The sequence below is a fragment of the Delphinapterus leucas genome, chromosome 2 (genome assembly GCF_059928025.1).
Source record: "Delphinapterus leucas isolate spDelLeu-1000000601 "Yukka" chromosome 2, BTC_Dleu_Yukka2, whole genome shotgun sequence".
Taxonomy (NCBI): domain Eukaryota; kingdom Metazoa; phylum Chordata; class Mammalia; order Artiodactyla; family Monodontidae; genus Delphinapterus; species Delphinapterus leucas.
Genome location: NC_143130.1, coordinates 105,898,363 through 105,924,407, shown reverse-complemented (window position 1 = coordinate 105,924,407; position 26,045 = coordinate 105,898,363). Strand labels below are relative to the sequence as shown.

Here is a 26,045-nt window from a genome sequence, read left to right as displayed (position 1 = left end):
GGAACTGCATACTGCTAAGTGAAGAACATGGCTGAGTACCTCTTTTTGGCCTGGATCCCATTTCTGTTATCAATTTCCTAGGACCTATTTAATTTTACAAATAAATTTTCTTCCTCATATCCTTGGCCATATGTCACATACAAGGCTGCCAACATCAATCACAATTTTCAGTTCTTTTCTCTCTTTTCTACCTTTACCATCTTGGTTGTCCTAAACTATTTTGCCTATTGGTCTAATGAATGATTCTTTCAGCACCATTAGTAGGGACCCAACCTTTATAACCTGTTTAGCTATGATGCTTAAAATCTCTCTAAATATTCTAATAGACAGCAGTTATTTCATACTTAATACACCTGAACTGTTAGACCACAGAAATTCATTGTCAACTAGACAATTATACTTTGACAGTTGTTTTAGGTTCCTTTGAAGCAGATCCTAAAAGGATCATGGGAACTTTATGCCCCTCTAAAATATATGCACTTAAGAGTTTCCTACCACTTCTCCATTTTAGAAATCACGATACTAACAACAAATAAGATTTCCATGTGTACAAGATTTTTGGAAAACCCAACAATGCTAAGATAAGGATAATAGGAGAAAAACCTTCATTAAGAGATATAGCCAGAGGGCAAACTGGTTCTCTAACAGTTCCTGAACACATTCCTGTCTTGCTCTGAACAAGGCTTTCTGCAAGAAAGGAAGAAAAAAATTATTCCAGGTGAAGACCCAAACCCTTCCTCTGAGTCCAACTACAATAATAATATACTATTTCTATTCTGAATGACGCCACAATTCACGGAGCTACAGACCAATGTCTGACCTAAGATACATTAAATGTTATGGTTCCTTTTGACACTAAAAAACTAAAATGGCAGCATCTGCAGCAATAGAGCATTAATAATGGCAAGAGACTTTGGTGTCACAGAGATCTGGGTTCAAGTCCCTTCTCTGCCATTACTATATGACCTTGAATGGATTTTCCTCATCTATAAAATGGGACTTGTAATGGTAATCTCCTTATATGGTTATTATAAGGATTTATGGGATTTAGTATACAAAACTTTATTACATGGCCTGATATATATAACTGCTTAATGATAATATTAATATCCTAATTATTATTAACTTGCCACCTCCCCCAACCAATTACCACAGATTGCTGGAATTTTAGAAACTTTAAATTCTATCAACCTTGTCACATGGCACAGTAAATACCAACTGATTCAGATCAAATTAAATAGGTACCCACAGTTTCGGGTTTTTTTTCATGATTAAGTAAAGCATTCTTTAGGAATTCCTCAAGATTTTTCTAAACCCAGAAAGGGTCTCACTAATATCAGCATTTTTAAATTTTGCTAGAAAGAATATTTCCAGCTAGTAAAACCAGGGAGAAAGAGTATGCCTGTGAAATGCTGATTTCTCTGAAATCACATCACACTGAGAGAAGTTTCCTAAACGACAAAAAGATATGTATATAGCTTCATTTCTATATTTTCCTCCTCCAAGAGCCTTACTATTTTACTTAGCATGGTAAAAATTTGTGATATAACATGAGAGGAGCATACATAAAGAGCATGGGAGCAGACAATTCTTTAGGAAAAACTAAAACTCTCCCCAAGAACTGAACTTTTCTCAGTACACAACTCATTTTTGTTATTGTGTGGAAGTTGTTAACTTCAGGTCCATGATTTTTTTCTGAGATTTCAGTTTAAGTTCATGTGCTCATTTTTCAGGAAGAAGAGTACAACGATTTTTACCAAATTCTCATGCAAACAAACAAAAGTTACAGGGGCAGGAAAAAGGACCTGGGGAAACATTTACTGTACTAGATTTATAGTTGTGTAATAGTGGTGTACAATTTTTTAAGAGGATACAGCAAAAGTAAAGCAAAAAATGACTATCCTATTCTGCTTACCACAACAAATAAAAAAGCAACTCTGCCAAGATATGAAAATGATACTATTAATGAGAACTGAAAAAGAATAAAAACTCATATCCAAAACAGGAGACCAGTGTTCTGCAAAGGACCAGCCCTCATAAACTATCTGGAGTGCTCTCATGGAGTACACTAAAAAACCAGACATGTAGAGATTCCATAGTAACCAATTAACAAGACATTCTTTCTATGTACCACCCCCCGGAATGTGGAAACAGCTTTGTTATTCCGTATCTGTGGCTTTAATGGTGTTTTTTAAAATTTTGTTTTATTTGTTTCTTCTTTTAAAAAAGAAGAGTAAAATAATGGTAATGATCAAGAAAGGTAAACCACACACATACTAGAATAGAGATCCACTCTAAATCTTTTACTACCACAAGTTATCTGTAAGATTATAGGTAAATCCAATATCTAAAGTTATTTTAGTGGATTCACCACATAACTAAATCATACTCTAGATTGTCAAACATAAAATAAAGATAAAACTGTAGCAAATATTAAAGTAAAAATAAATGATTTGGACACAGAAGGTGGAAATAGGAACATGATACCACTACCTTCTCAACTCAGCTTTTGTTTCCTTCTCTGTTAAATTCCTGGGCCTTTATGAGGAAGAAAGCAGTTTGGGAATTACACTTTATAAGCAAGGATGCTTAGCATTGAGAGAACCAAAATATAAAAAAATACCATTTCCCTACCTTTTCACATTCCTCTATATCAAAGCACACAATCCAGTATTTCTTTAAGTACTTTCTTGTGTAGATTATTCATTTTAAGGAAATTTATTTTAATCAAACACCTATTTATTCAACATTACCCCGGTACTACAGATTATTAAAATAGTTTAATTGTTCTTAAAAACTAATACAGTAGTGAAAATTTTAACTATTCAGCCTGAAATCATTAACTGGTTCTAATGATTACTTTTCCTAATTAAGGATAGTTATCTTTATAACTTATTTCCCCAGAGTGCTCAAAGCACAATATCATTATTTAAGTGCCAGCCTAAACAAGAGAAACAGAAAGATTAAACTCCCTTCAGATTATACAGCTTTCCTATCTCAAGCAATGCTGTAATAAATGCTAAGCCTTCCTCTCTGGACATGTACTTTTAAAAAATTATTATTATTTCTTATTTTACTGAGGCATAACTTATGTAAAGCACATACATTTTAAGTGTATGGCCCAATGAATTTTTACATACGTAAACACCCAATTAACTACCACCCAGATAAAGATACAGAACATTTCCATCACTCTAAAAGATTTTCTCATGCTCCTTCCTAGTCAATACTCCCTCCCTTCCACAACAGGTAGCAGTATTCTGACCTCCATCAGCATAGTTTAGAGTTGTCTATTCTTGATCTTCATTAAAAAATGAACTCATGGGGACTTCCTTGGCAGTACAGTGGTTAAGAGTCCACGCTTCCACTGCAGGAGGCACAGGTTTGATCCCTGCTCAGGGAACTAAGATCCCGCATGCTGTCAGGTGCACCGTCCGCCACCCCCCCCCCAAAAAAAAGAACTATTATAGTGTCTACCCTTTTTTGTCTGGCTTCTTTTACTCAGTAATATATTTTTGAGATCACCCAGGTTGCATTTATTAGTAGTTCATGCTTTTTTATTGCTGTGTTGCATTCCTTTTAACAAATCTATTAGTTTATAGACATCTGGTTTTGTTTCCACTGTTTAGCTATATAAATAAAGTTGCTGTGAACATGTTTCGGTTAGTATATGCACTCATTTCTCTTACGTATATATCAAGGAGTGGAATTACCAGGTTACAGGGTAGGTATATGTTTATCTTTAGTAGATACTGCTAGTTTTTCAAAGAAGCTGAATCAATTTACACTCTCACCAGCAATGATTAAGAGTTGTCTATATCCTTGCCAACTCCTGGAATTGTCTTTTAAATTTTCAACATTCTGATGGGTGTGAAATGGTATCTCATTGTGATTTTAATTGGCATTTCCCTAATGAGTGACGATGACAATGACACTTTTTCATACGCCTAATGACAATTTGGATATCCTTTCTTGTGAGGTGCAAGTTTATTTATTTTATTTTTTTTAATTTATTTATTTTTGGCCACGTTGGGTCTTCGTTGCAGTGCGTGGGATTCTCATTGCGGTGGCTTCTCTTGTTGCAGAGCACGGGCACTAGGCGCGTGGGCTTCAGTAGTTGTGGCACGTGGGTTTCAATAGTTGTGGCTTGCGTGCTTTAGAGCACAGGCTCGGTAGTTGTGGCACAGGGGCTTAGTTGCTCCATGGCATGTGGGATCTTCCCAGACCAGGGTTCGAACCCGCGTCCCCTGCACTGGCAGACGGATTCTTAACCACTGCGCCACCAGGGAAGCCCTGAGGTGCGAGTTTAAATATTTTGCCCATTTTAAAATGGGATTCTTTATTTTATTCTACAGAAGTATTTGAATATATTCTGAATATGAGCCAGGTACATGTATTAAAATATCTTCTCCCAGTCTGTGAATTTCGGGAATTCCCTGGTAGTCTAGTGGTTGGCACTCGGTGCTCTCACTGCCAGGGCCAGGTTTGATCCCTGGTCAGGGAACTAAGATCCCACAAGCCGCATGGTGCAACCAAAAAAAAAAAAAAGTTCTTAATTTCAATGAAGTCCAATTTTTCAACTTTTTTATGGTTATTACTTTTGTGGACATTTCTTTTTCTTGCAAGAAAACTCTAAAACTTACTCTTCTAAAAGAAAAAAAATTTTTTAATTACCTTTATCTAGTTCTAAGACATATTTGGGGTGGCTCACAGTAAGACCAGAAAAAACAAAAACCACAAACCAATTGAAATAAAGGAAAAACAAATTAAAAAACTGAAACAACAAAACCAAACAAACAAGGGGGGAAAGAAAGGTGAAGAAGTTGTAATGACAAGGAGAAATGTTAACACTGACAGGGCTCTAGGCTAAAGGAATCCACTGAAATTTAGTTATGAGCTTCTTGGCAAAATAGTTTTTTAAAACATTTCTTAAAGTCATAAAAGCAAAAACAAAGGATAGACTCAAACCCGGAAAGTTTCTTGATGAGCCCAGTGTGAAATTTACAACACTCTAAATAAAGAAATTTAAGGACTTCCCTGGTGGCACAGTGGTTAAGAATCTGCCTGCCAATGCAGGGGACACGGGTCTGAGCCCTGGTCCGGAAGATCCCACATGCCGCAGAGTAACTAAGCCCATGCGCCACAACTACTGAGCCTGTGTTCTAGAGCCTGCGAGCCACGACTACTAAGACTGCACGCCTAGAGCCCGTGCTCCGCAACAAGAGAAGCCCAGCACTGCAACAAAGAGTAGCCCCGGCTCGCTGCAACTAGAGAAAGCTCTCGCACAGCAATGAAGACACAACGCAGCCATAAATAAATAAATATAAAAAAAGAAATTTAAATGTGGAGACCTGATTCAGAAGAAATTGGCAATGATGCGTTTTCATGTGGATGAGACCAATGTGAAATTTACAGCACTCCAAACAGTGAAATTAAACCATGGAGATATCACTTAGAAGAAACTAGCAAAGAGACAGCAAAGCATCAAGCAGATTTTTGTTTTATATTGTTTCTAAATTTGCTGCTTATTTGATTCACACTTTCCCCGGCTTAGGAGAATAATAATGAATAGTAATCATGATAAAGCAGTTAAAAAAAAGCAGCAAATGCTCCTTGCTAATCTAATTCTCATCCACGAAAACATTAAATTTTGTTATAAGTTCATTCAACAGCAATTGATAATTCTAGATACAAAACACTGATGCAAATGGTTTACACAACGTTTTTTAAAAAACTGAAATCCTCAAAAGATAGTACAAAGTTCAAGACTTCAGTTTCTCAAAGACCGAAAAATTTATTTTCCTGTTCCATCTCACTCTTTTGCCTTGCCTAAGCAAATGATACACTTACGACAATATTTCAACTAAAACTCTTCCACGAATACTAAAGGACCTCACCATGATCGTTACTTCTACTTCACACCATCATGAAAAACTATTATTACAGCCATCTGACAGCTGGGGAAACTGTGACATACAAGGGTGAAGTAACCTGCCCAAACTCTGAGTCACTGGCAAACAGAAATGCATGGTCTAGGGACTTCTCTGGTGGCGTAGTGGTTGAGAATCTGCCTGCCAATGCAGGGGGCACGGGTTCGAGCCCTGGTCCGGGAAGATCCCACATGCCGTGGAGCAACTAAGCCCGTGCGCCACAACTACTGAGCCCGTGCGCCACAACTACTGAGCCTGCACTCTAGAGCCCGCGCGCCACAACTACTGAAGCCCGTACACCCTAGAGCCCGTACTCCACAGCAAGAAAGGCCACCGCAATGAGAAGCCCGCGGACCGCAAAGATGAGTAGCCCCGCTCGCTGCAACTAGAGAAAGCCTGTACGCAGGAACGAAGACCCAACGCAGCCAAAAATAAGTAAAATAAATAAATTTATTCAAAAAAAAGAAATGCATGGTCTACTCAACTCCCTTCATGTTTTCTGGCAACTATTTCCTTTCATCCTGTCACTAGCAAAACAAGCTAACACCATGTAAGTAAACATAACTATTAACTTTTCCAAAAATCACTGGGTAGGAAATTTAAATGAAACAAAGACGCCTTCAACAAAGTGTGTTTTAAAAATGAACACATTCCACAGTTAACCTCTGGTAGGTAAATTCCTTCCCTGTCTCAAATTTCTTTGGCTTAAACATTTTCTCCCCGCTGCGATCTCCCAAGATTATTGTAGTTATTCCTCCTCCACGAAAGGAGACAATTCCACTCTGTATTCCAATCCAGATCAGTCTGAAATAGGTTCGGTCTTTTCCAACGTCCTGCTCTTCTGATGACAGCAGCTTCCCGGGCCTTCCCCATGGTCCTCATAGCCTGTAGAGGCAACTGCCACTTTTCTCCAAACATCAATCGCGGACCCCGTTCCCAACACCCGGCCCCTGGCGTCCGCGCTCTCCTCCCCACCACCCGGCCCCGCCGCTGCCTCACGCCCTCCCCCCCGCAGCGTCGGCAGCTCGTGCTCACCTCGGCCCCTGACAGGAAGGGGTGCGAGGGCCCTGTGATCGTCAGGTAATTGTCATTTCCTCCGGGAAACTGGAAACCAAAAGAAAGCCGCGGGGATAAGTTAGGAGAAGCAGGGAGTTGGCTCGGAGCGACAGATTCTGACCCCGACATTATGACATCACTCCCCAAACCCTGCTCTCTCTCCCCTCCCGTCAGCAGCCTCTCCGCCCGGCTTCCCGCCTCTGCTTCAACCCCGTTAGCCACGCTCTCTCGCCAGCCTTCTAACTCTGAAGAGCCTACCTCCATCTTCACACAACGCCTACCACGGTCTTAGTGCCCTCATCGCTCCCACCGCCCCACTGGACACGGAACTGCCGTCACTTCCGCAACGACGTGCGTCGCTCTCCGCTGATTGGAAGGAGCGCCGTGGGGCTGTTGCGAGTCAGCCCGGGAAGGCCGAGAGCACTGAAAGGCTAGCTATCTCCCCCTGGAGCTTGGTGGGATAATGGCAGGTAGGAGTGTTACAGACGGCCCTGGAGCTGGTATCTGGGTATTACCGTCGCTCCGACCGAAAGGGGATTTCGAGGGAGAGTAATAGAGACGTGATATGGGCTAGAGGGGCCGGAGGTCGGTAGACTGAGTGGCTAGAGAGGCCGGAGGTAAAGGGCTGTAGAAGTCGGGCGGACCCGGAATCCAGAGGAAACGGGACCATGACTTATGCTTATCTCTTCAAGTACATCATCATCGGGGACACAGGTAACCCGGGGCGGCAGCCCTCAAGCTGGGGCGGGGATTCGAAGCACCGAAATCGGGTCTTGGGGGCGGGGCTCATTCAGTGGGCTGGGCGATTAAGTGAAGCGGGGGCGGGGCTCGGGGTTCGGGGTTCCGGGCTCTCCGCTCCCCTTCCCGAGTCCCGGACGCCCCGACACTGGACTGTACCCGGGCGGCGTAACTTCTAGAACGCGCGTCCTCTTCTTTCAGGTGTGGGGAAGTCATGTCTCCTCCTGCAGTTTACAGACAAGAGGTTCCAGCCTGTCCACGACCTCACAATAGGTAAATGCATGTACCTGTCCTAGAATAGGTTATGAAATATGGCGAACTAAAGTGGAAAGTTAGCAGCCTTTGGTGTTCGAAGTAAAAAGTTACCTCTCCCTATTTTTGAACTATTTTAAAGTTATGTTTAGTGAAGTGTGACTAATCAAATGCTGATAAATGGGGAGTAAGTAATTGAAAGGTAACTTTAAATTTAGAGATGAGCGTGAGGTATGGATTAGGTGCTGTAAGATTTGTTTTCCCAAATGCAATTTGTATGTCTGTGGAAAATCCCACGGAAACATAACTATTCAAAAACTCACCTTGCTTTGCGGTAAATTAGTGCGAACCTCACATGTGTTTTTTCAAAGTAATCACTACTATATAGATTTTGTGTGTGTGTTGGAAAGGAGGAAGCAAATTGAAGACCCATCCGAGACTTAGAATTAAAAGGTACATGGAACTAATAACTTTTGTTTTAAAGAAAAGAGAATGATAGAGTTCAGAGACACACTGGTGATCCTGGGAAGTATGAACATCTTCCACATATTTGTGATAAGGCATGGCCTGCTGGGGCTTTAACAGCCCTTTCCCCATAATCTCCATAACTCCAGCCCCCCAAAAAATATATGTGTAAAACTAGTCTTCTTGCCATGCAGATGCAGTTTCAGAATAAAATCCCTAGCTTCTATTCTTACTATATTGCCACTTCCAAGTCACACCTTATGGAAGTCTAAGTTACTACTGAGCCCAAAGGACTTATTCAGAAATACCTAATGAGGTTAGGAAAGGATTTAGAGGATAGTATCAACAGGAAAATATTTTTGCAAATGAATATTAAGTGCACAACTACTCTGTGCTAGGTGCTAGTGATACAGTGCTTAACAAGGCAAACACTGTGCCTGCATTGAAAGTCCAGTGTAGGAGGTGGGGCTGGGGGCAGATAATGACAAGTAAATTTCAACTGCAAAAGGGGAAAAGAGGTACCACCTCTATCAAGAGAGGCTGAAAATGGAAGAATGAGCAGGAGTTTGCCAGGCAAAGGGGTTGTAGAGACGAGGGAAAAGTGATCAGGGCAAGAAGGAATAAAATGTGCAAAGGCTCAGGAATAACAGATCAGGCTACATTTGGAAAACTGAAAGTAATTTAATATGGTTGGAGCATGGAATTTAAAGTGGAGAGCGGGAAGAAATAAGGCTAGAGAATATATTAGGGATGAAATTTTGAAACACCTGAAGGTAATGGGAGTAAGTTTCAAAACAAGTTTCAAAACAGAGGAATGAAGTGATCAATCAAGTTTTCCCCAGACTCCAGTATAGGCTGTGTTTCTTTCTGAATTTAGTTTTCTGTGCCAAGATAAACAAGGCAGTTAGATAGAAAATATGTGCAAAATATGAAGGTTTCTGTGTAATTAGAGCAAGTTGCATAAAAGGGGACAAAAGTGTCATTTTTTAATTCTTCCCCACTGAAATTCCATCCTTCTTGTCCAGAAAGAAAACAAAATTAGTGACTTTTTTTTTTTTTTAGTAACTATCACTATTCTTGATGAAGCAGTCCAGAGTAGTAAGAAGCAATTTTTTAATTTGTCTTATTGACTGCAGAGCTTTAGAGTTGAGATTCTGGTCACATTGTGCCTGGGGCCACTGAATAGCAGAAGCTAGATTAGTGCTCTTTCTTACTTGGAAACCAGAAGTCCTGGAGTAAAGTACTGTATAAAAATAGAAAATAGGACAAATTGTTTGACTTATCATCAAGTAATTTTAATGTAAGTAATCTTCAATTTTTAAGTTTTGTCCTGACATAACCTTGAAAGAAGCTGAACGCCAGGTAAACCAAAATCTTTATCAGACTATCTGTTTCCAAACTCCTAGGAGGAAGGCTGTTTTCCAGTGAACTCTGGGAATTATTGGAGACCTGAAATGTTTCATTCTTGAGAACCTACTTCTTAGATAGGTGCTTTTCTAAAACAAAAATTCTAGAATTGCAAAAAGAAATATTGTTTCATATAGAGGACTAGAGAGTGACTTTGAGAAAATATTAGGAAATATTTTCAAAATTTTTATAAGTTTTTAAAAAAGTTACAAACTTAAACACTACCTAATAACATTTAAGCATTAAATAATAATGCTAAAAATTTATTCACCTTTTCCTTGATTTCTTAATTAGTTTTATCCCCATATCTGCTTTTTGGTTATATTTCCAAGGTCATTATCTAGAGCACAGTTTTTAATTCTAGAAGGTAAGTAAAACTTCAAGGAGCACAAAATGAATTGGAGCAAATAGGCAGCTGTAATGTGCTTAGTGGTACTAAGTGCAGACAGAGGATGAGTCTTTAGCACATTGAGGAAAAGCATGAACCTCTCATTCAACATGGCTGTTGTTCATTCTTTTTCTCGGTTTTCACTGACAGGTGTGGAGTTTGGGGCCCGTATGGTCAACATTGATGGAAAACAAATCAAACTGCAAATCTGGGATACGGTGAGAGGAAACAAAAATACTTTAGTCCTGAATATAACACTAAAGGCTGATGCAGGGGCAAAGGGCTATGATGGTGGGGCTAATGGTGGAGATCAGAGTAGTAGAAGAGTGAAATCAAAGAGATAGGGAAGCTTTCACTTCCATCTGTTACAGTTACAAATTCTGAATGCCATATCTTTTTGTTTTAAATTACCCAAATAATATATGAGTTTGCTCTAGTAAAAATATTAATTACATAATCCCAAGTTGGGGAATTCCCTGGCAGTCCAGTGGTTAGGACTCTGTGCTTTCACTGCAAGGGCCCAGGTTCAATCCCTGATCAGGGAACTAAGATCCCACAAGCCACGTGGCACGGCCAAAAAAAAAAAAAAAATCCCAAATTCATTTGTATTTTACTTTGGAATGCATTTTGATTCTTAGGAAATGAGCCTATCTGACTTTGTAGGAATGGATTATATATCTTGAAACTATATATAATCTGATGCTTCCGTTTGGGGGAGATTAGAAAGCTGTTAATTCTCTTTATCTCCATCTTAATTTTTTGCTGCTTCAGATTTTATTTTTACTGGGGATGGACAAAGATACCTCAGACTGATGCACACCAACCCAGATTGAACTGCTCACTCTTTCTAGCTTATTGGCTCACAAACTTTGGTTCAGGAACTTGGATTGAGATTAAGAAGTAAAGTGATTTGATTTTTTTAAATATCTTTATTGGAGTATAATTGCTTCACAATACTGTGTTAGATTCTATTGTACACCAAAGTGAATCAGCCATATACATACGCCCTCTTGCATCTCCCTCCCACCCTCCCTATCCCACCCCTTTAGGTCCTCACCAAGCACCGAGCTGATCTCCCTGTGCTATGCGGCTGCTTCCCACTAGCTGTTTTACATTTGGTAGTGTATATATGTCAATGCTACTCTCTCACTTCGTCCAAGCTTACCCTTCCCACTCCCTGTGTCCTCAAGTCCATTCTCTATGTCTACATCTTTATTCCTGCCCTGCAACTAGTTTCATCAGTACCACTTTTTTTTTTTTAGATTCCATATATATGTGTTAGCATTCGGTATTTGCTCTTCTCTTTCTGACTTACTTCACTCTGTGTGACAGACTCTAGGTCCATCCACCTCACTACAAATAACTCAATTTCATTTCTTTTTATGGCTGAGTAATATTCCATTGTATACATGTGCCACATCTTCTTTATCCATTCATCTGTTGATGGACATTTAGATTGGTTCCATTTCCTGGCTATTGTAAATAGTGCTGCAATGAACATTGTGGGACATGTCTCTTTTTGAATTATAGTTTTCTCAGGGTATATGCCCAGTAGTGGGATTGCTGGGTCATATGGTAGTTCTATTTTTAGTTTTTTAAGAAACCTTCATACTGTTCTCCATAGTGGTTGTATCAATTCACATTCCCAGCAACAGTGCAGGAGGGTTCCCTTTTCACCACACCCTTTCCAGCATTTATTGTTTCTAGATTTTTTGATGATGGCCCTTCTGACTGGTGTGAGGTGATACCTCATTGTAGTGTTGATTTGCATTTCTCTAGTAATTAGTGATGTTGAGCATCTTTTCATGTGCCTCTTGGCCATCTGTATGTCTTCCTTGGTGAAATGTCCATTTAGGTCTTCCACCCGTTTTTTAATAGGATTGTTTGTTTTTTTGATATTGAGCTCCATGAGCTGTTTGTATATTTTGGAGATTAATCCTCTGTCTATTGTTCATTTGCAAACATTTTCTCCCATTCTGAGGGTTGTCTTTTTGTCTTGTTCATGGTTTCCTTTGCTGTGCAAAAGCTTTTGTTTCATTAGGTCCCATTTGTTTATTTTTGTTTTTATTTCCTTTACTCTACAAGGTGGGTCCAAAAGATCTTGCCGTGGTTTATGTCAAAGAGTGCTTTTCCTATGTTTTCCTCTAAGAGTTTTGTAGTGTCTGGTCTTACATTTAGGTTTTTAATCCTTTTTTTTTTTTTTTTTTTTTTTTTGCGGTACATGGGCCTCTTACTGTTGTGGAGCACAGGCTCCGGACGCACAGGCTCAGCAGCCATGGCTCACGGGCCCAGCCACTCCGCGGCATGTGGGATCCTCCCGGACCGGGACACGAACCCATGTCCCCTGCATCAGCAGGCGGACTCTCAACCACTGTGCCACCAGGGAAGCCCTTTAATCCATTTTGAGTTTATTTTTGTGTATGGTGTTAGGTAGTGTTCTAATTTCATTGTTTTACATGTAGTTGTCCAGTTTTCCCAGCACCACTTACTGAAGAGGCTGTCTTTTCTCCATTGTATGTTCTTGCCTCCTTTGTAGTAAATTAGGTTACCATATGTGTGTGGGTTTATCTCTGGGCATTCTATCCTGTACCATTGATCTATATTTCTGTTTTTGTGCCAGTACCATACTGTCTTGATTACTGTAGCTTTGTGGTATAGTTTGAAGTCAGGAAGCCAGATTCCTCCAGCTCAATTTTTCTTTCTCAAGATTGCTTTGCCTATTCGAGGTCTTTTGTGTTTCCATACGAATTGTAAAAATTTTTTTTTAATTCTGTGAAGAATGCCACTGGTGGTTTGATAGGGATTGCATTGAATCTGTAGATTGCTTTGGGTAGTATAGGCATTTTCACAATATTGAATCTTCCAATCCAAGAACATGGTATATCTCTCCATCTGTCTATGTCATCTTTGATTTCTTTCATCAGTGTTTTATAGTTTTCTGAGTACAAATCTTTCACCTCCTTAGGCAGTTTATTCCTAGGTATTTTATTCTTTTTATTGCAGTGGTAAATGGGAGTGTTTCCTTAATTTATCTTTCTGATTTTTCATTGTTGGTGTGTAGGAATGCCAGAGATTTCTGTTCATTAATTTTGTATCCTGTAACCTTACCAAATTCATTGATTAGTTCTAGTAGTTTACTGGTGGCGTCTTTAGGATTTTCTATGTACAGTATCATGTCATCTGCAAACAGTGTCAGTTTTACTTCTTCTTTTCCAATTTGTATTCCTTTTATTTCTTTTTTTTCTCTGATTGCCATGGCTAGGACTTCCAAAACTATGTTGAATAAGAGTGGCAAGAGTGGGCATCCTTGTCTTATTCCTGATCTTAGTGGAAATGCTTTCAGTTTTTCACCATTGAGTATGATGCTTGCTGTGGGTTTGTCATTTGTGGCCTTTATTATGTTGAGGTAGGTTCCCTCTATGCCCATTTTCTGGAGAGTGTTTATCATAAACAGGTGTTGAATTTTGTCGAAAGCTTTTTCTGCATCTATTGAGATGATCATATGGTTTTTATTCCTTAATTTGTTAATGTGGTGTATCACATTGATTGATTTGCTATATATTGAAGAATCCTTGCATCCCTGGGATAAATCCCACTTGATCATGGTGTATGATCCTTTTAATGTATTGTTGAATTCTGTTTGCTAGTATTTTGTTGAGGATTTTTGCATCTATGTTCATCAGTGATATTGGTCTATAATTTTCTCTTTTTTGTGGTATCTTTTTCTGGCTTTGGTATCAGGGTGATGGTGGCTTCGTAGAATGAATTTGGGAGTGTTTCTCCCTCTGCAATTTTTTGGAAGGGTTTGAGAAGGATGGGTGTTAGCTCTTCTCTCTAAATGTTTGATAGGATTTGCCTGTGAAGCCATCTGGCCCTGGACTTTTGTTTGTTGGAATATTTTTAATTATGGTTTCAATTTTATTACTTGTGATAGGTCTGTTTATATTTTCTAATTCTTTCTGGTTCAGTCTTGGAAAATTGTACCTTTCCAAGAATTTGTCCATTTCTTTGTGGTTGTCCATTTTATTGGCATATAATTATTTGTAGTAGTCTCTTATAATCCTTTGTATTTCGGCAGTATCGGTTGTGATTTCTCCTTTTTCATTTCTAATTTTATTGATTTGCATCCTCTCCATTTTTTTCTTTATGAGTGTGGCTAAGGGTTTATCAATTTTGTTTATCTTCTCAAAAAACCAGCTTTTAGTTTTATTGATCTTTGCTATTGTTTTCTTCATTTCTATTTCATTTATTTCTGCTCTGATTTTTATGATTTCTTTCCTTCTACTGACTTTGGGTTTCTTTGTTCTTCTTTCTCTAGTTGTTTTAAGTGTAGGGTTAGATTGTTTATTTGAGATTTAAAGTGATTTGATTTTAAAAAGCATTTCTGATGGCCCACTGGAAGTATTTTCATCTGCTAAAGTTAAATGCTGCCATATGATTCAACCATAACACAGGCCTCCCTCAGACTTTCCCTTTTAGTTCCTAGAAGGCCACAAGGAAGGAAGCTTTCAACCATAGCAGAAGACGAGAAAAAGTAAGATAAAAGCAAAACAGGGGGGCTTCCCTGGTGGCGCAGTGGTTGAGAGTCCACCTGCCGATGCAGGGGACACAGGTTCGTGCCCCGGTCCGGGAAGATCCCACATGCCATGGAGCAGCTGGGCCCGTGAGCCATGGCTGCTGAGCCTGTGCGTCCGGAGCCTGTGCTCCACAACGGGAGAGGCCACAGCAGTGAGAGGCCCGTGTACAGCACAAAAAAAAAAAAAAGAAAAAAAGCAAAACAGGAATCAAATAATTTAAGACGTAAAACCATTAGAGGATAAATAAAATTTAAGTGAACTCTTGGAGGGAAAAAGCATGTTTTAAATCTTAAAGTTTTGTTAATATTACCAACAAACTTCTTTAAAATTATTTTTGGATTTTGTTGTTCTAATAGGTATGCAACTCATTAAAACATTTGTATGATTCCTTTTTTTAAATATATATTTTTATATTTATTTATTATTTATTTTTGGCTGTGTCGGGTCTTAGTTGTGACATGAGGGATCTTCACTGCAGCATGCGGGATCTTTTGTTGTGGCGTGCGGGCTTCTTTCTGGTTGTGGCCTGTGGGTTTTCTCTCTCTAGTTGTGGTGCGTGGGCTCCAGGGTGTGTGGGCTCTGTAGTTTGCGGCACACGGGGTCTCTCATTGAGGTGCATGGGCTTAGTTGCCACACGGCATGTGGGATCTTAGTTCCCTGACCAGGGATCGGACCCATGTCGCCTGCATTGGAAGGCGGATTCCTTACCACTGGACCACCAGGGAGGTCCCATTTGTATGATTCTTATAGTAAGAGATTCTTGTATTGTTGGAAAAGTAACCTTAGAATTAGTGTACTGGAACACTCTTCTCACCTTCAAACCCGGGTTTAGGTTATATGAAATAATGTCTAAGAAAACAAACTTTTGTGCTATGAAGTACTAAGCTCCTAAGTTTATTTATTTATTTTTTAAACATCTTTATTGGAGTATAATTGCTTTACAATGGTGTGTTAGTTTCTGCTTTATAACAAAATGAATCATTTATACATACATATATTCCTCTTCCCTCTTGCGTCTCCCTCCCTCCCACCCTCCCTATCCCACCCCTCTAGGTGGTCACAAAGCACCCAACTGATCTCCCTGTGCTATGTGGCTTAAGCTCCTAAGTTTAAATTATGGATTCAACATATATAGAGTTTATAACTTTTGGCCCGTTACTGAACTGTCCTTTGAGCCTAATTTTTCCCATTTGTGATATAATTCGTATCATTACTGTTATTGTTATTATACTATGAAAAAGCTATTTATTTTCCACATCTTAGTTTTCCTATCTTTAAATTATGAACAGTAGTCTTCCTTCCTAAACTTTATGTTGGAATATGAGGATAAAGAATTTCAAGAATGTGAAAACTTTTCCTATAGGATAGATTCAGTGCTCAGGGTATTCATATTTAGATGATTTTGCTTCCTTTAATGAAAACCCCAAAAAAACCCCAAAACTTCTTCCATCAGGAAACCAAAAGTATCCAGTATATGGGGGAATTAATAAATTGCTCAGTTATAAATAAAACCTAATATCTTGGCCCCAGTTGGAAATGAGATTAGAGTATAAACAGTTGGGTTTGTTTTAGGAAAACTCTGTCCTGGGCCCTGGGCTTCTTTCCCTATTTGTTATTCCTGTTTGCCATGACAAGATCCCAGCAAGGGACATCTTGGTAGTCCTGCCTTTATTAGTGGAACACTAAAGGTTAATCAGCATATGCCCAATTTAAGTGTTTTGTATCTAATTTTCTACATTGATCCATCAAAAGGAAACTTCCATTAGACAGGGCATTGGCATTCTAAGATAATTTTCCTTTTTATAGATAAAGGAATAGAAACAGAAAAGAAAGGTTAATGTGATATGTTCAGCATCATATGGGATTGAAAATACTCTGAGTTTCTAGTTCTATTTCCAGTTCTTTCCTAGGGGATATTGGGAAATGTATGGGAATGTCTTTGATTGTCACACTGTGGGGCACTACTAGCATTGCAACGGGGAGCCAGCGATGCTAAACATTCAGCAATTTGATGGACAGTCTCATAGGAAGAGTTGACCCACCCAAAATATCCATTGCACTGTCATTGAAAAATATTGATTTCCCACCTGGACTTCTCCCTGGGCAGTCAGGTTTCCTTTTCCCTAATTCTCTTTTCTTCTTTTTTTTTTGCTGTACGCGGGCCTCTCACTGTTGTGGCCTCTCCCGTTGCGGAGCACAGGCTCCGGACGCGCAGGCTCAGCGGCCATGGCTGACAGGCCCAGCCGCTCCGAGGCATGTGGGATCTTCCCAGACGGGGGCACGAACCCGTGTCCCCTGCATCGGCAGGCGGACTCTCAACCACTGCGCCACCAGGGAAGCCCCTCTTTTCTTAATAGAAGTTCTTTTGTAAAATTAAGTCCTTTGTGTTAGAGTGGCATGTGATCAAGTAATTTCTCTGGAAATAACCTGGTTTTGTTGGGATTTTTTTTGTTGTCATGTTGATGGAAAAGGCTGGACAAGAATCCTTCCGTTCTATCACCCGTTCCTACTACAGGGGAGCAGCCGGAGCACTGCTGGTGTACGACATTACAAGGTGAGTAACATCTGGTGGGTGAGAGGCAGATTCTTTCCTCTGTTCTCAATATCTTTTTTATCTACTGAATCTAGTTAGAATGCTAAAGAGGAAAGGCCTCTCTAATATTTTTCTTTACACATATAATGTTCCCCCTTTCCCCATACATTTGGAATTGCTTTGGCGTTTTGAAATAAGCCTTTGACCCACTTTCTAAACTTTTCTGCTGTAGGCGTGAAACCTTCAACCACTTGACCTCGTGGTTAGAGGATGCCCGGCAGCACTCTAGCTCCAACATGGTTATCATGCTGATTGGGAATAAGAGGTAAAATTTTATTTGTATAAATAATAAGTACCAGGAGTCATCAGGTACTCTGTGGACATTGGATCATTTGGGCCCTAAACTTTTTTAGTTTAGGTACATTTAGTGTCTCAGTTAAAAAAAAAAAATTATTGTTGTTAAAATATACATAACAGGGCTTCCCTGGTGGTGCAGTGGTTGAGAGTCCGCCTGCCAATGCAGGGGACACTGGTTCGTGACCCGGTCTGGGAAGATCCCACATGCCGCGGAGCGGCTGGTCCCGTGAGCCATGGCTACTGAGCCTGCGCGTCCAGAGCCTCTGCTCCGCAACAGGAGAGGCCACAACAGTGAGAGGCCTGTGTACCGCAAAAAAAAAAAAAAATATATATATATATATATAAATATAAATATATATATATATATATACACACATAACATAAAATTTACCATTTTAACCATTTTTAAGTAGATAGTTCTGTGGCATTAAGTATATTTACATTGTTCTGTAACCATCACCACCATTCATCTCTAGAACTTTTTCATCTTCCCTGACTGAGACTCTGTTACCATAAACAGTAACTCCACATTCCCCATCCCACCAGCCCCTAGCAACCACCATTCTACTTCCTGTCTCAATAAAGTTGACTATTCTAGGCACCACATATAAGTGGAATCATACAATAGTTGTCTTCTTATTACTGGCTTATTTCATTTAGCATAATGTCTTCAAAATTTATCCATATTGTAGCATGTGTTAGACTTTCCGTCCCTTTTAAGGGTGGATAGTAGTCCATTGTATGTATTTACCACATTTTGTTTATTCATCCATTGATGTACACTTCAGTTGCTTCTACCTTTTGGCTATTGTGAATAATGCTTCTTGTCAACATGGGTGTACAGATATCTGTTTGGGTCCCTGCTTTCAATTCTTTAGAGTATATACCCAGAAGTGGAATTGCTGGATCTTATGGAAATTCTGTTTGATTTTTTGAGGTACCGCTGTATTGTTTTCCATAGTGGCTACACCATTTAACATTACTACGAACAATGCACAAGGGTTCCAGTTTCTCCACATCCTCACCAACACTTGTTATTCTCAATAAATTTTCTAAGGCACCCATAGGCCAAAAGACATACCTAATAGTTTTGTTATTAAATAAATCTAAACAACATAACAAGTATTTTTGTCATAACAACTAACTGAAAAATGAAAAACATAAATTAAAAGAAAAATAATTTTTTATTTCATTCTTAAATAACCATAATGACAGCACAGCTTCTCAAACCTTGGAATCAATATTGGACACTACCACTCTCCATTCCAAATTGATTTTAGTGCAGGGTTTGCTTTTTGTCACAGCAACTGCCAAAAAGTCAGCTTCGCAAAGATGTGCAAATGTTGAATGGAATCTGTCAGGATCTGATGGTGACATTGGCAGTTATATCAAGCTTGTAATTTATTTGGTGTTCTGATGTTGAGTGTTGCTGTGTTTCCCTTGAATATTTAAAGTAACCTGTGGCACCCTTGTGAGTTTGTAGAAGTGCCTAAGGTGCATCGTTTGAGAACTGTGGCCACAGACTAATTGTACTCATTTATTGGTTCAACCAATTTATGGAAAACCTGTTATGTCTTAGACATTGTGCCAGACCCTGAGTGTGCAAGGTGCAAACAAAGCCCTGCCCCCATTCCCATGGAGCTTACAGTCAATGGGGACATAGTTATTGAATATAAAATGATTTGTATCTGATTACAAATTATGATAAATGCAGCGAAGGGGAAGAAAAAGGGCACTATAAAAAAGAGTACCAGGGTACTTATTTTTGATTTAGAGTTGTAATTTAAGCTGGAATCTGAAGGATGTGCAAGAGCTCAGTGGGCAAAGATTTTAAAAAGTATCAAATAGGGGTAAAAAGCTGTGTGAAAGCCTTAAACTGGAAAGAAGCTCGATAAGTTTAAAATGTTGAAAGAAACCTGGTATGGTTGGACTAAATCAGAGGGGAATGGTGCAAGATGAAGTTGGAAAAGAAGGCAGGGGCCAGATCTCATCATGGCACTTACTGATCTGAGAGAGGAGTTTGGATTTTATTCTAAACACAGTAGGAAGCATTTAAGAGTTTTAAGCAGAGAAGTAGCTTGATCAGGTTTTAAAAGATCACCCTGGAGGGGAGCAAGGGTTGACGTGGATCTCAGCAGCAGCAGTCCAAGTGAGAGGGTGGTGGATTAGACTAGGTCGATGACACAGAGAGAGAAAAGTATGATTTTAAGGTACATTTTGGAGTACCTCGCTTTGGGGTGAATAGGGTATTTGGAGTGAAGGAGGAAAAGGTGTTAATAATGTCTTGGTTTTTGGCTTGTGCCATTTATGGAGATGTGGAAGCTTGGGACAGAATCAGGACATTTCATTTTGATGTACTTCTGAGGTACACATCAGAGTGGAAATGAAGAACAGACAAATGGACAAACTGATCTGGGGCTTAGAGGTGTGTCTGGGCTAGAGGTACAAATTTTGGACTGTTGCCATTTAGGGTTAGTTCTTCCCTGGTCTTCACAGAGCTGATGAATAATAAATCTACATTTTGTAGGTTTGTTGTTCTCTAATGGACTTACTCCTTGATTTTTTTTTTTATGGTGAAAAACTGGAATCCTCCCAAATGAAAATTTCCAATTAGAAAAATGAAAATCAGGCAGTTCACCTTTGCCTTATTCTGCAGCCTTTTATCTTGTCTTGCATAAAGTCTTTGCATGCCACTTTATTTTTTCTCATTCCTTGGCTCTGTCTTCACATCCTCAGTATCACCTAATTTTTTTTTTTTTTTTTTTTCGGTACGCGGGCCTCTCACTGTTGTGGCCTCTCCCGTTGCGGAGCACAGGCTCAGCGGCCATGGCTCACGGGCCCAGCCGCTCCGTGGCATGTGGGATCTTCCCGGACCGGGGCACGAACCCGCGTCCCCTGCATCGGCAGGCGGACTCTCAACCACTGCGCCACCAGGGAAGCTCAGTATTACCTAATTTTATCCATATCCCTCATTTCCCTGGTGGCAGGCTGCTACTTATTACACACATTAATAATGAGACTAGTGTGTGTTAAGGCAACTGTGTTCTCCCTATTCCTCGCTCTCTCTCTTCTTTCTTGTAGATTGATTCTAGTAAAGAGGAAGACACTTATCACTATGGGATTTGACATCTATGACTTTTCTACTTTCCAGTAACTGGAATTTCCCTTTCCTCTTCTTTCCTTTGCTTTAACTGGATCTCATTCAAAAAAGCAGCATAAGGCATAGACCTTGAGTAACTAGGGGGCTTGCCTAACCTCTTATAAACCTTTTTCTCTGTAATAAGAGTAAGGTATTATCCTCAACCATGCAGCAGCTGTCAAGAATCTGATCTGAATAATATTTTCCAAGAGGCTACAGAAATCAGTAACCCTATACAAGGAACATCATGCAGGATCTACATTCTTTATGGATTAACTGGCAGTTGAAACAGCTATGGGATTCTTTTAGAACAAGAGTTTCTTCTTTCACTTGGATCTTTTTTTAGTTTTCTCCCCAATTAATCTCTTGCAGTGACTTAGAATCCCGTAGGGATGTGAAGAGAGAAGAGGGAGAGGCCTTTGCTCGGGAGCATGGACTTATATTCATGGAAACGTCAGCCAAAACAGCCTGCAATGTTGAAGAGGTACTATTTGGGAAAAAGTAGGGAAAGTTTTCAGAGATTATACCATATCTTTGTCCTTTAATTCAGAATTCTCTTCCCTTATAAGACATGGGTAAGAAAAGGATGTCTTATGGTCATAGTGACCATATGTCTCCCTTTAAGGGAATTTTTCCATTTCTTTTTCCTTGATTCCTAAGGCTTTACTTTTATATTAGGTAACATTAATTGGTAAGTGTGGATTGACACTACTGTTATTTGTAAATCAGTAGAACTAATGGATTCTACTTTAGTCATTCGTAAGCCTGATACTGACTGTATCTTCAGTAACTAACTGAGAAGAGAGCATGTTTGTTTTATTTGCAGAGGGTACCAGCCTAGGAACCCTAGGTATATCGTGTGTCAGTACCAAAATACCGTAGACTCCCCTTTTTCTTTTTGAAACTACTCTCAATGGCTTTTACAGGGCCTTTGGGGGACCATCTGTATTTTTACTCCATTCTCCTAATATTTCCTAATTCACCTTTGAAATCCAAATAGGAATAATATTTGTATTCTCTTTTCTTAATCTCTCTACCTAAACTTGAGCCTAATACTATGGTTTATGTTTCCTTTAGGCCTTCATTAACACAGCCAAAGAAATATATAGGAAGATCCAGCAGGGTTTATTTGATGTCCACAATGAGGTGAGATAGGGTGGAGGTCTGACAATTAACTTTGCTTTGTCTTAAACAGGATAGGAAGCTCCCTAGAATGTAAGCACTTCCTATCTAACATGATACTATTTGAAGCTATGCCAATTCATACTTGATTTTTTTTTTTTATGTAGGTACACAGAAACCTGTCATCCTTTTCATTTTTTCTCAAGTCTGAGACCCAGAATGCTTAAAGAGATTATTAATTGGTGATCTAAAAGGTTTATATGTTATGGGAGATTTTCTCTTCAACCTCAGTTTTTTACTATTCCAGAGCTTGGGGAAGTGTGATTCTTAATTGCTCAGCACGGCCATTTCTATAAAGCAAATTTGGGGTCAAAACAGAAAAAGGGATTATATGCTAATATGCTGCCACTTCTCTTTTACCTCCTCTTACTCTTAACCTAATCACATCCTGATTCTGTACATAGCTATGAAACTTAAGTATAACAGTCACTTTAAAAATGGGCATGAAAGCCACTTCTGGTCATCGATAATACCAGAGCTGGTCATCTCATCTTCACTGTCACAGATTACTGTTCCACAGCAGTCTGGCTAGAGTGCATGGTTACCTGCCAAGGCCATATCTACTTCTAGAAAATGTGATTAATGATTTCTCCTTTTACCCCTCTCCTTTCTCCCACTTAACTTTCACACTGAGGTGGGAACTACTGCCTCTTTTCTTCTACAGGCAAATGGCATCAAGATTGGCCCCCAGCAGTGTATTTCAACGTCAGTGGGACCCAGTGCCTCCCAGCGGAGCTCTCGTGACATGGGGTCCGACTCTGGCTGCTGCTGAACATCTGGCCTGGACTCTTTTTTCCTTCCTGGAACAGCTTCAGATCAATAGGCTTAAAGAAAGAGGTCTTACTTGCTTTGGCTGAGAAAAGCCTCTTTTCAAGGTGTGATGTTTTGCCTTTCCACTTAAAGACCAGGGGAGAATTTGGGCCCTTATTGACCTGTCCTTCTTCAGGGACGTGAGCATTCCCTATAGATTAGGGCTCTTCTCATCCTTCTATTTTAATTTCTAAAATGTTAGGATCAAAGCTGATTGTCATGGTAGTTCAAAAATAAATTCTTTTATAAGCATATACAATCTACTCCCCACCAAGAATTAGTAACAATGGTCTAGGACCTTCTGCTTGAGCACTTGAGATTACTGGGATCCAGCTGGCCTTTTGACCATAGATCCTCAGTCTTGGGATTTCATTGAAATTTTTCACTTGCCACGTCATAAGATGTGTTGCAGATAGTGGTTCCTTCTACTTGAACTGCTCAAGGATGCTGAATACTTCTCCATCATCCCGTTACTAGTTTCTCTGTCTTAGAGTAACTATAAAATTTTGAAAGCAGTGGAGTTGCTCCTGGACCTGTAGCCACTTACTATCATTACCTAGAGAAAACATCTTTCTCTGTTCATTTTGTTTTAGGGACCAGACCTAACATTAGTAAGTCAGTGTCTTTCACCAAATAGACTCCTACTGTTTCATCACACACACTTCTTAAGAAGACCTATTTAGACTTTCTATTGTAGCCAAGCTAATCTGCTTATTGGACATGACATATTTGCTTCCACTCCTATGCCTTTGCAGATGCCCTACTCTCCACTAACATTATACTCAAAGTCCACATTTTTTTCCTTCAGAACGCCTTCTTTGACCTAGGGACTTCTGAACAATTATTGACATAGTACCTTTTAGCTTTCATATATTGTTTATTCATATGTATATTTATTTGTATTTATGTTGCTTTGTAAATATGTTTTATAGTAGCTTTGTGTGTGGAACCTGTCTCCCCATGTAGGTTGTAAGCTCCTTGAGAGTAGTAACCGTGTTATCCTTTTAGTTTTGTAAACCGCTTCCTCCACCATTCCTTCGGTGCCTAGTGCTATTCCTGTGATCACTGAATTTGACTGACATACTTAAAGACCTGGAACAGGTTTATCTTAGGCTGCAGAGGAAACAAAAGGCCTTAGCGTCATCTCTTTGTAATTCTATCTCAATCTCTTCCACCTGCTTACCCTGGATTCTATATTGCTCTTCTCCCTCTCCTCTCTCTCCCTTCCCCGGCCCTTCACCTCCATTCCATGCAGCGTACACTAAGGCTGCCTGCTTCCAAGCAGTCAAATGAGTGGATACTTCTCCAGCCATTCTCCTTTTCAAGAGCATATAATTCTATCCTAGTCAGCTTTGCCTTAGCTTCACTAATCATGCAGCCTTCTGGGCCAGTTGCTATATCATTTTGACTTGATGTCCCATTCTCTTCCACAGCACTGAGGTCTCGTGAATTTTCTTCATTGTTTTTGTTGTTGATGAATTGTTTCATAATTAAATATATGCATGTATCCAAGCTGCTGACATTTCGTGTGTCATTTCTGATTGTATCCCAAACATAAGTAGATAGTCTCTCCTTGTAGGGAATTGTATCAAAGGTATTGGAAGAAGCCTCCTTAAGATACATTCATTTTATACAGGATTCTGCCCCCAGTAGTAGTGGTATTATTTAATATTGCACCACAGGAAGTTGGAAGGCATTTGGAGTATTGCTTTGATTATCGTTTGGTTTGGTTTGGTTTTTGAAAAATCCTACCTCATTCTAAAAGGGATTGAGGCTGTTGAATTTTGCTTGCCCCCTCACAACAGGGACAGAACTAAAGTAAATATAACTTAATAGTTTCTATACAGGAGTTTTCCTTTACCAACCAAAAAAACCTTTAGTGATCGGGATGAATCAGAGCACTGATTAGAGATAGCATTCTGCCTAGAGCTGCTGCTTTCAGAGTCATTAAAGGATACCATTTTGATATTTTAGAGTGTATCTTTTTGATCTGAATCCCACATCCAGTTATTTTATCCAAACCACTGATAACCTTCTATACTCAGGTATTTCACCAATTTTAGGGAAGCATGAGAAACAGAAGTACCTGGGCAAATTCATGACCTGTGTTGATCATTGCTGATGTTCTGAATGAAATGGTCATGAAGAATTATAGAAAGTGGATCTCCCACTCCCATGTGAAGAATAGTAGTTATAAGATAATATGGGTGTTGGTTGGTCTTTGAAGGCCAGGACTATTGGAAGTCATATTTATAGCAGTCTAAATCATTACTATTTATAGATCATTGAGGATAGCAGGCACACCCATTCCCCTTTCTGTAATGCTTATTAACTGGTTCTTTAGATAGTAGGTTTATTTTGTATCAAATAAGCAGAAGGATAATATGTTCTCATTCTAGAAACTTAGTAATTAAGATCATATCTGTCTACGCATTTACAGACAGATATATTGTTCTGGTAAGTCCTAATACTAACATCAAGTTTAATTTGGCCAACAGATTTTGTTCAATATACAGAGAAATGTATTTGGCCAAGTTTAATCACTTCTGCGATAAAATACTGATTCGTGTGACTCCTTAAGGTCTCTGAGCTCCCACCATGTATGACCATGCAAATGTTACTCCTTGAGAAATTCCTTTAATGATACGGAAAGATTCCCTTCACTCAATAATTCAAAAAAATAAAAACTTCTTGTAGCAAGTTGTAATAGCAGTAGAGATTTAAACTAAAAAACACGGGAAAAATCTCATTGAGGGCAAGAGAATTTCACCTACACTAAAATTATTAACAATTTAAACGCAGTTATTAGAACATTACTCTGCAGCCAATGTTTCTAAGGCAGTCTCTTAATGCCCCTCCTCCTTGCATATAATTTCACCTTTAAGACTTCTGCTCTCTATCTGTAGTCACAGGTAGTTTGGGTCTATTGATGAACTTAGGCCTTTAAAAAAAAAAAAAAAAAAGTTGAAATTCTTCCCTGAATCCTGTTCATTTCCAACTGACTAGCAGTACTCTGTACCGTCAAAGAATACTGGAAACCTTGCACGTGAAGCATAAGGATTAGAAGCATCTAGAATAGATGCATAACCTATGTTGATCTTATGCTGATATCCTGAGGAGTGAGGTGTCTCCAGAGGATTATCCCAGGAACTCGGAAAATCCACTCATTCCGAGAATGCATTTTTGCTTCTTTGATTTGGTCAAGATCGCT

The 26,045-nt window shown here is 39.4% G+C and overlaps 2 protein-coding genes across 12 annotated transcripts in view; one reads left to right on the top strand and one right to left on the bottom strand.

The window, feature by feature from the left end:
- TOX4 (TOX high mobility group box family member 4) overlaps positions 1–7,353 on the bottom strand; it is a 62,587-nt gene extending 55,234 nt beyond the window's left edge. For 5 of the 6 annotated variants that reach the window (XM_089905481.1, XM_089905489.1, XM_089905491.1 and 2 more), the window contains exons 1-3: positions 7,245–7,353; positions 6,966–7,034; positions 604–687 (exon numbers count right to left, since the gene is read on the bottom strand). In XM_089905481.1, the coding sequence (XP_089761607.1) occupies positions 604–687; positions 6,966–7,034; positions 7,245–7,250 (159 nt within the window). In that variant the 5' untranslated portion in view covers positions 7,251–7,353. The remainder of the gene's footprint in view (positions 1–603; positions 688–6,965; positions 7,035–7,244) is intronic. The other variant, XM_022587670.2, reaches the window with a different exon arrangement.
- A 51-nt stretch (positions 7,354–7,404) lies between these two features.
- On the top strand, positions 7,405–24,346 carry RAB2B (RAB2B, member RAS oncogene family). 6 transcript variants are annotated; one of them, XM_089905846.1, is made up of 9 exons: positions 7,405–7,456; positions 7,679–7,700; positions 7,926–7,997; positions 10,387–10,454; positions 17,285–17,367; positions 17,579–17,671; positions 21,215–21,326; positions 21,920–21,988; positions 22,659–24,346. In XM_089905846.1, the coding sequence occupies exons 4-9, from the start codon at positions 10,407–10,409 to the stop codon at positions 22,794–22,796; spliced, it is 543 nt and encodes a 180-aa protein (XP_089761972.1). In that variant the 5' UTR covers positions 7,405–7,456; positions 7,679–7,700; positions 7,926–7,997; positions 10,387–10,406; the 3' UTR covers positions 22,797–24,346. The 6 variants fall into 6 exon arrangements, 5 of the variants coding, with proteins under 5 accessions (XP_089761972.1, XP_089761961.1, XP_022443359.1 ...); XR_016391540.1 differs by lacking the exon at positions 7,405–7,456 and having other exon boundaries at positions 7,477–7,700; positions 22,659–22,899; positions 24,268–24,346; XM_089905823.1 differs by lacking the exon at positions 7,405–7,456 and having other exon boundaries at positions 7,477–7,700.
- Positions 24,347–26,045: the final 1,699 nt, after the last annotated feature.

Excerpts from the sequence above, each read along its gene's own strand:
- RAB2B (XM_089905823.1), top strand. The coding sequence starts at position 7,655 with ATGACTTATGCTTATCTCTTCAAGTACATCATCATCGGGGACACAG. Across the intron at positions 17,672-21,214 it reads ATGCTGATTGGGAATAAGAG|TGACTTAGAATCCCGTAGGG; the intron begins GTAAAATTTTAT and ends AATCTCTTGCAG. Across the intron at positions 21,327-21,919 it reads CAGCCTGCAATGTTGAAGAG|GCCTTCATTAACACAGCCAA; the intron begins GTACTATTTGGG and ends TGTTTCCTTTAG.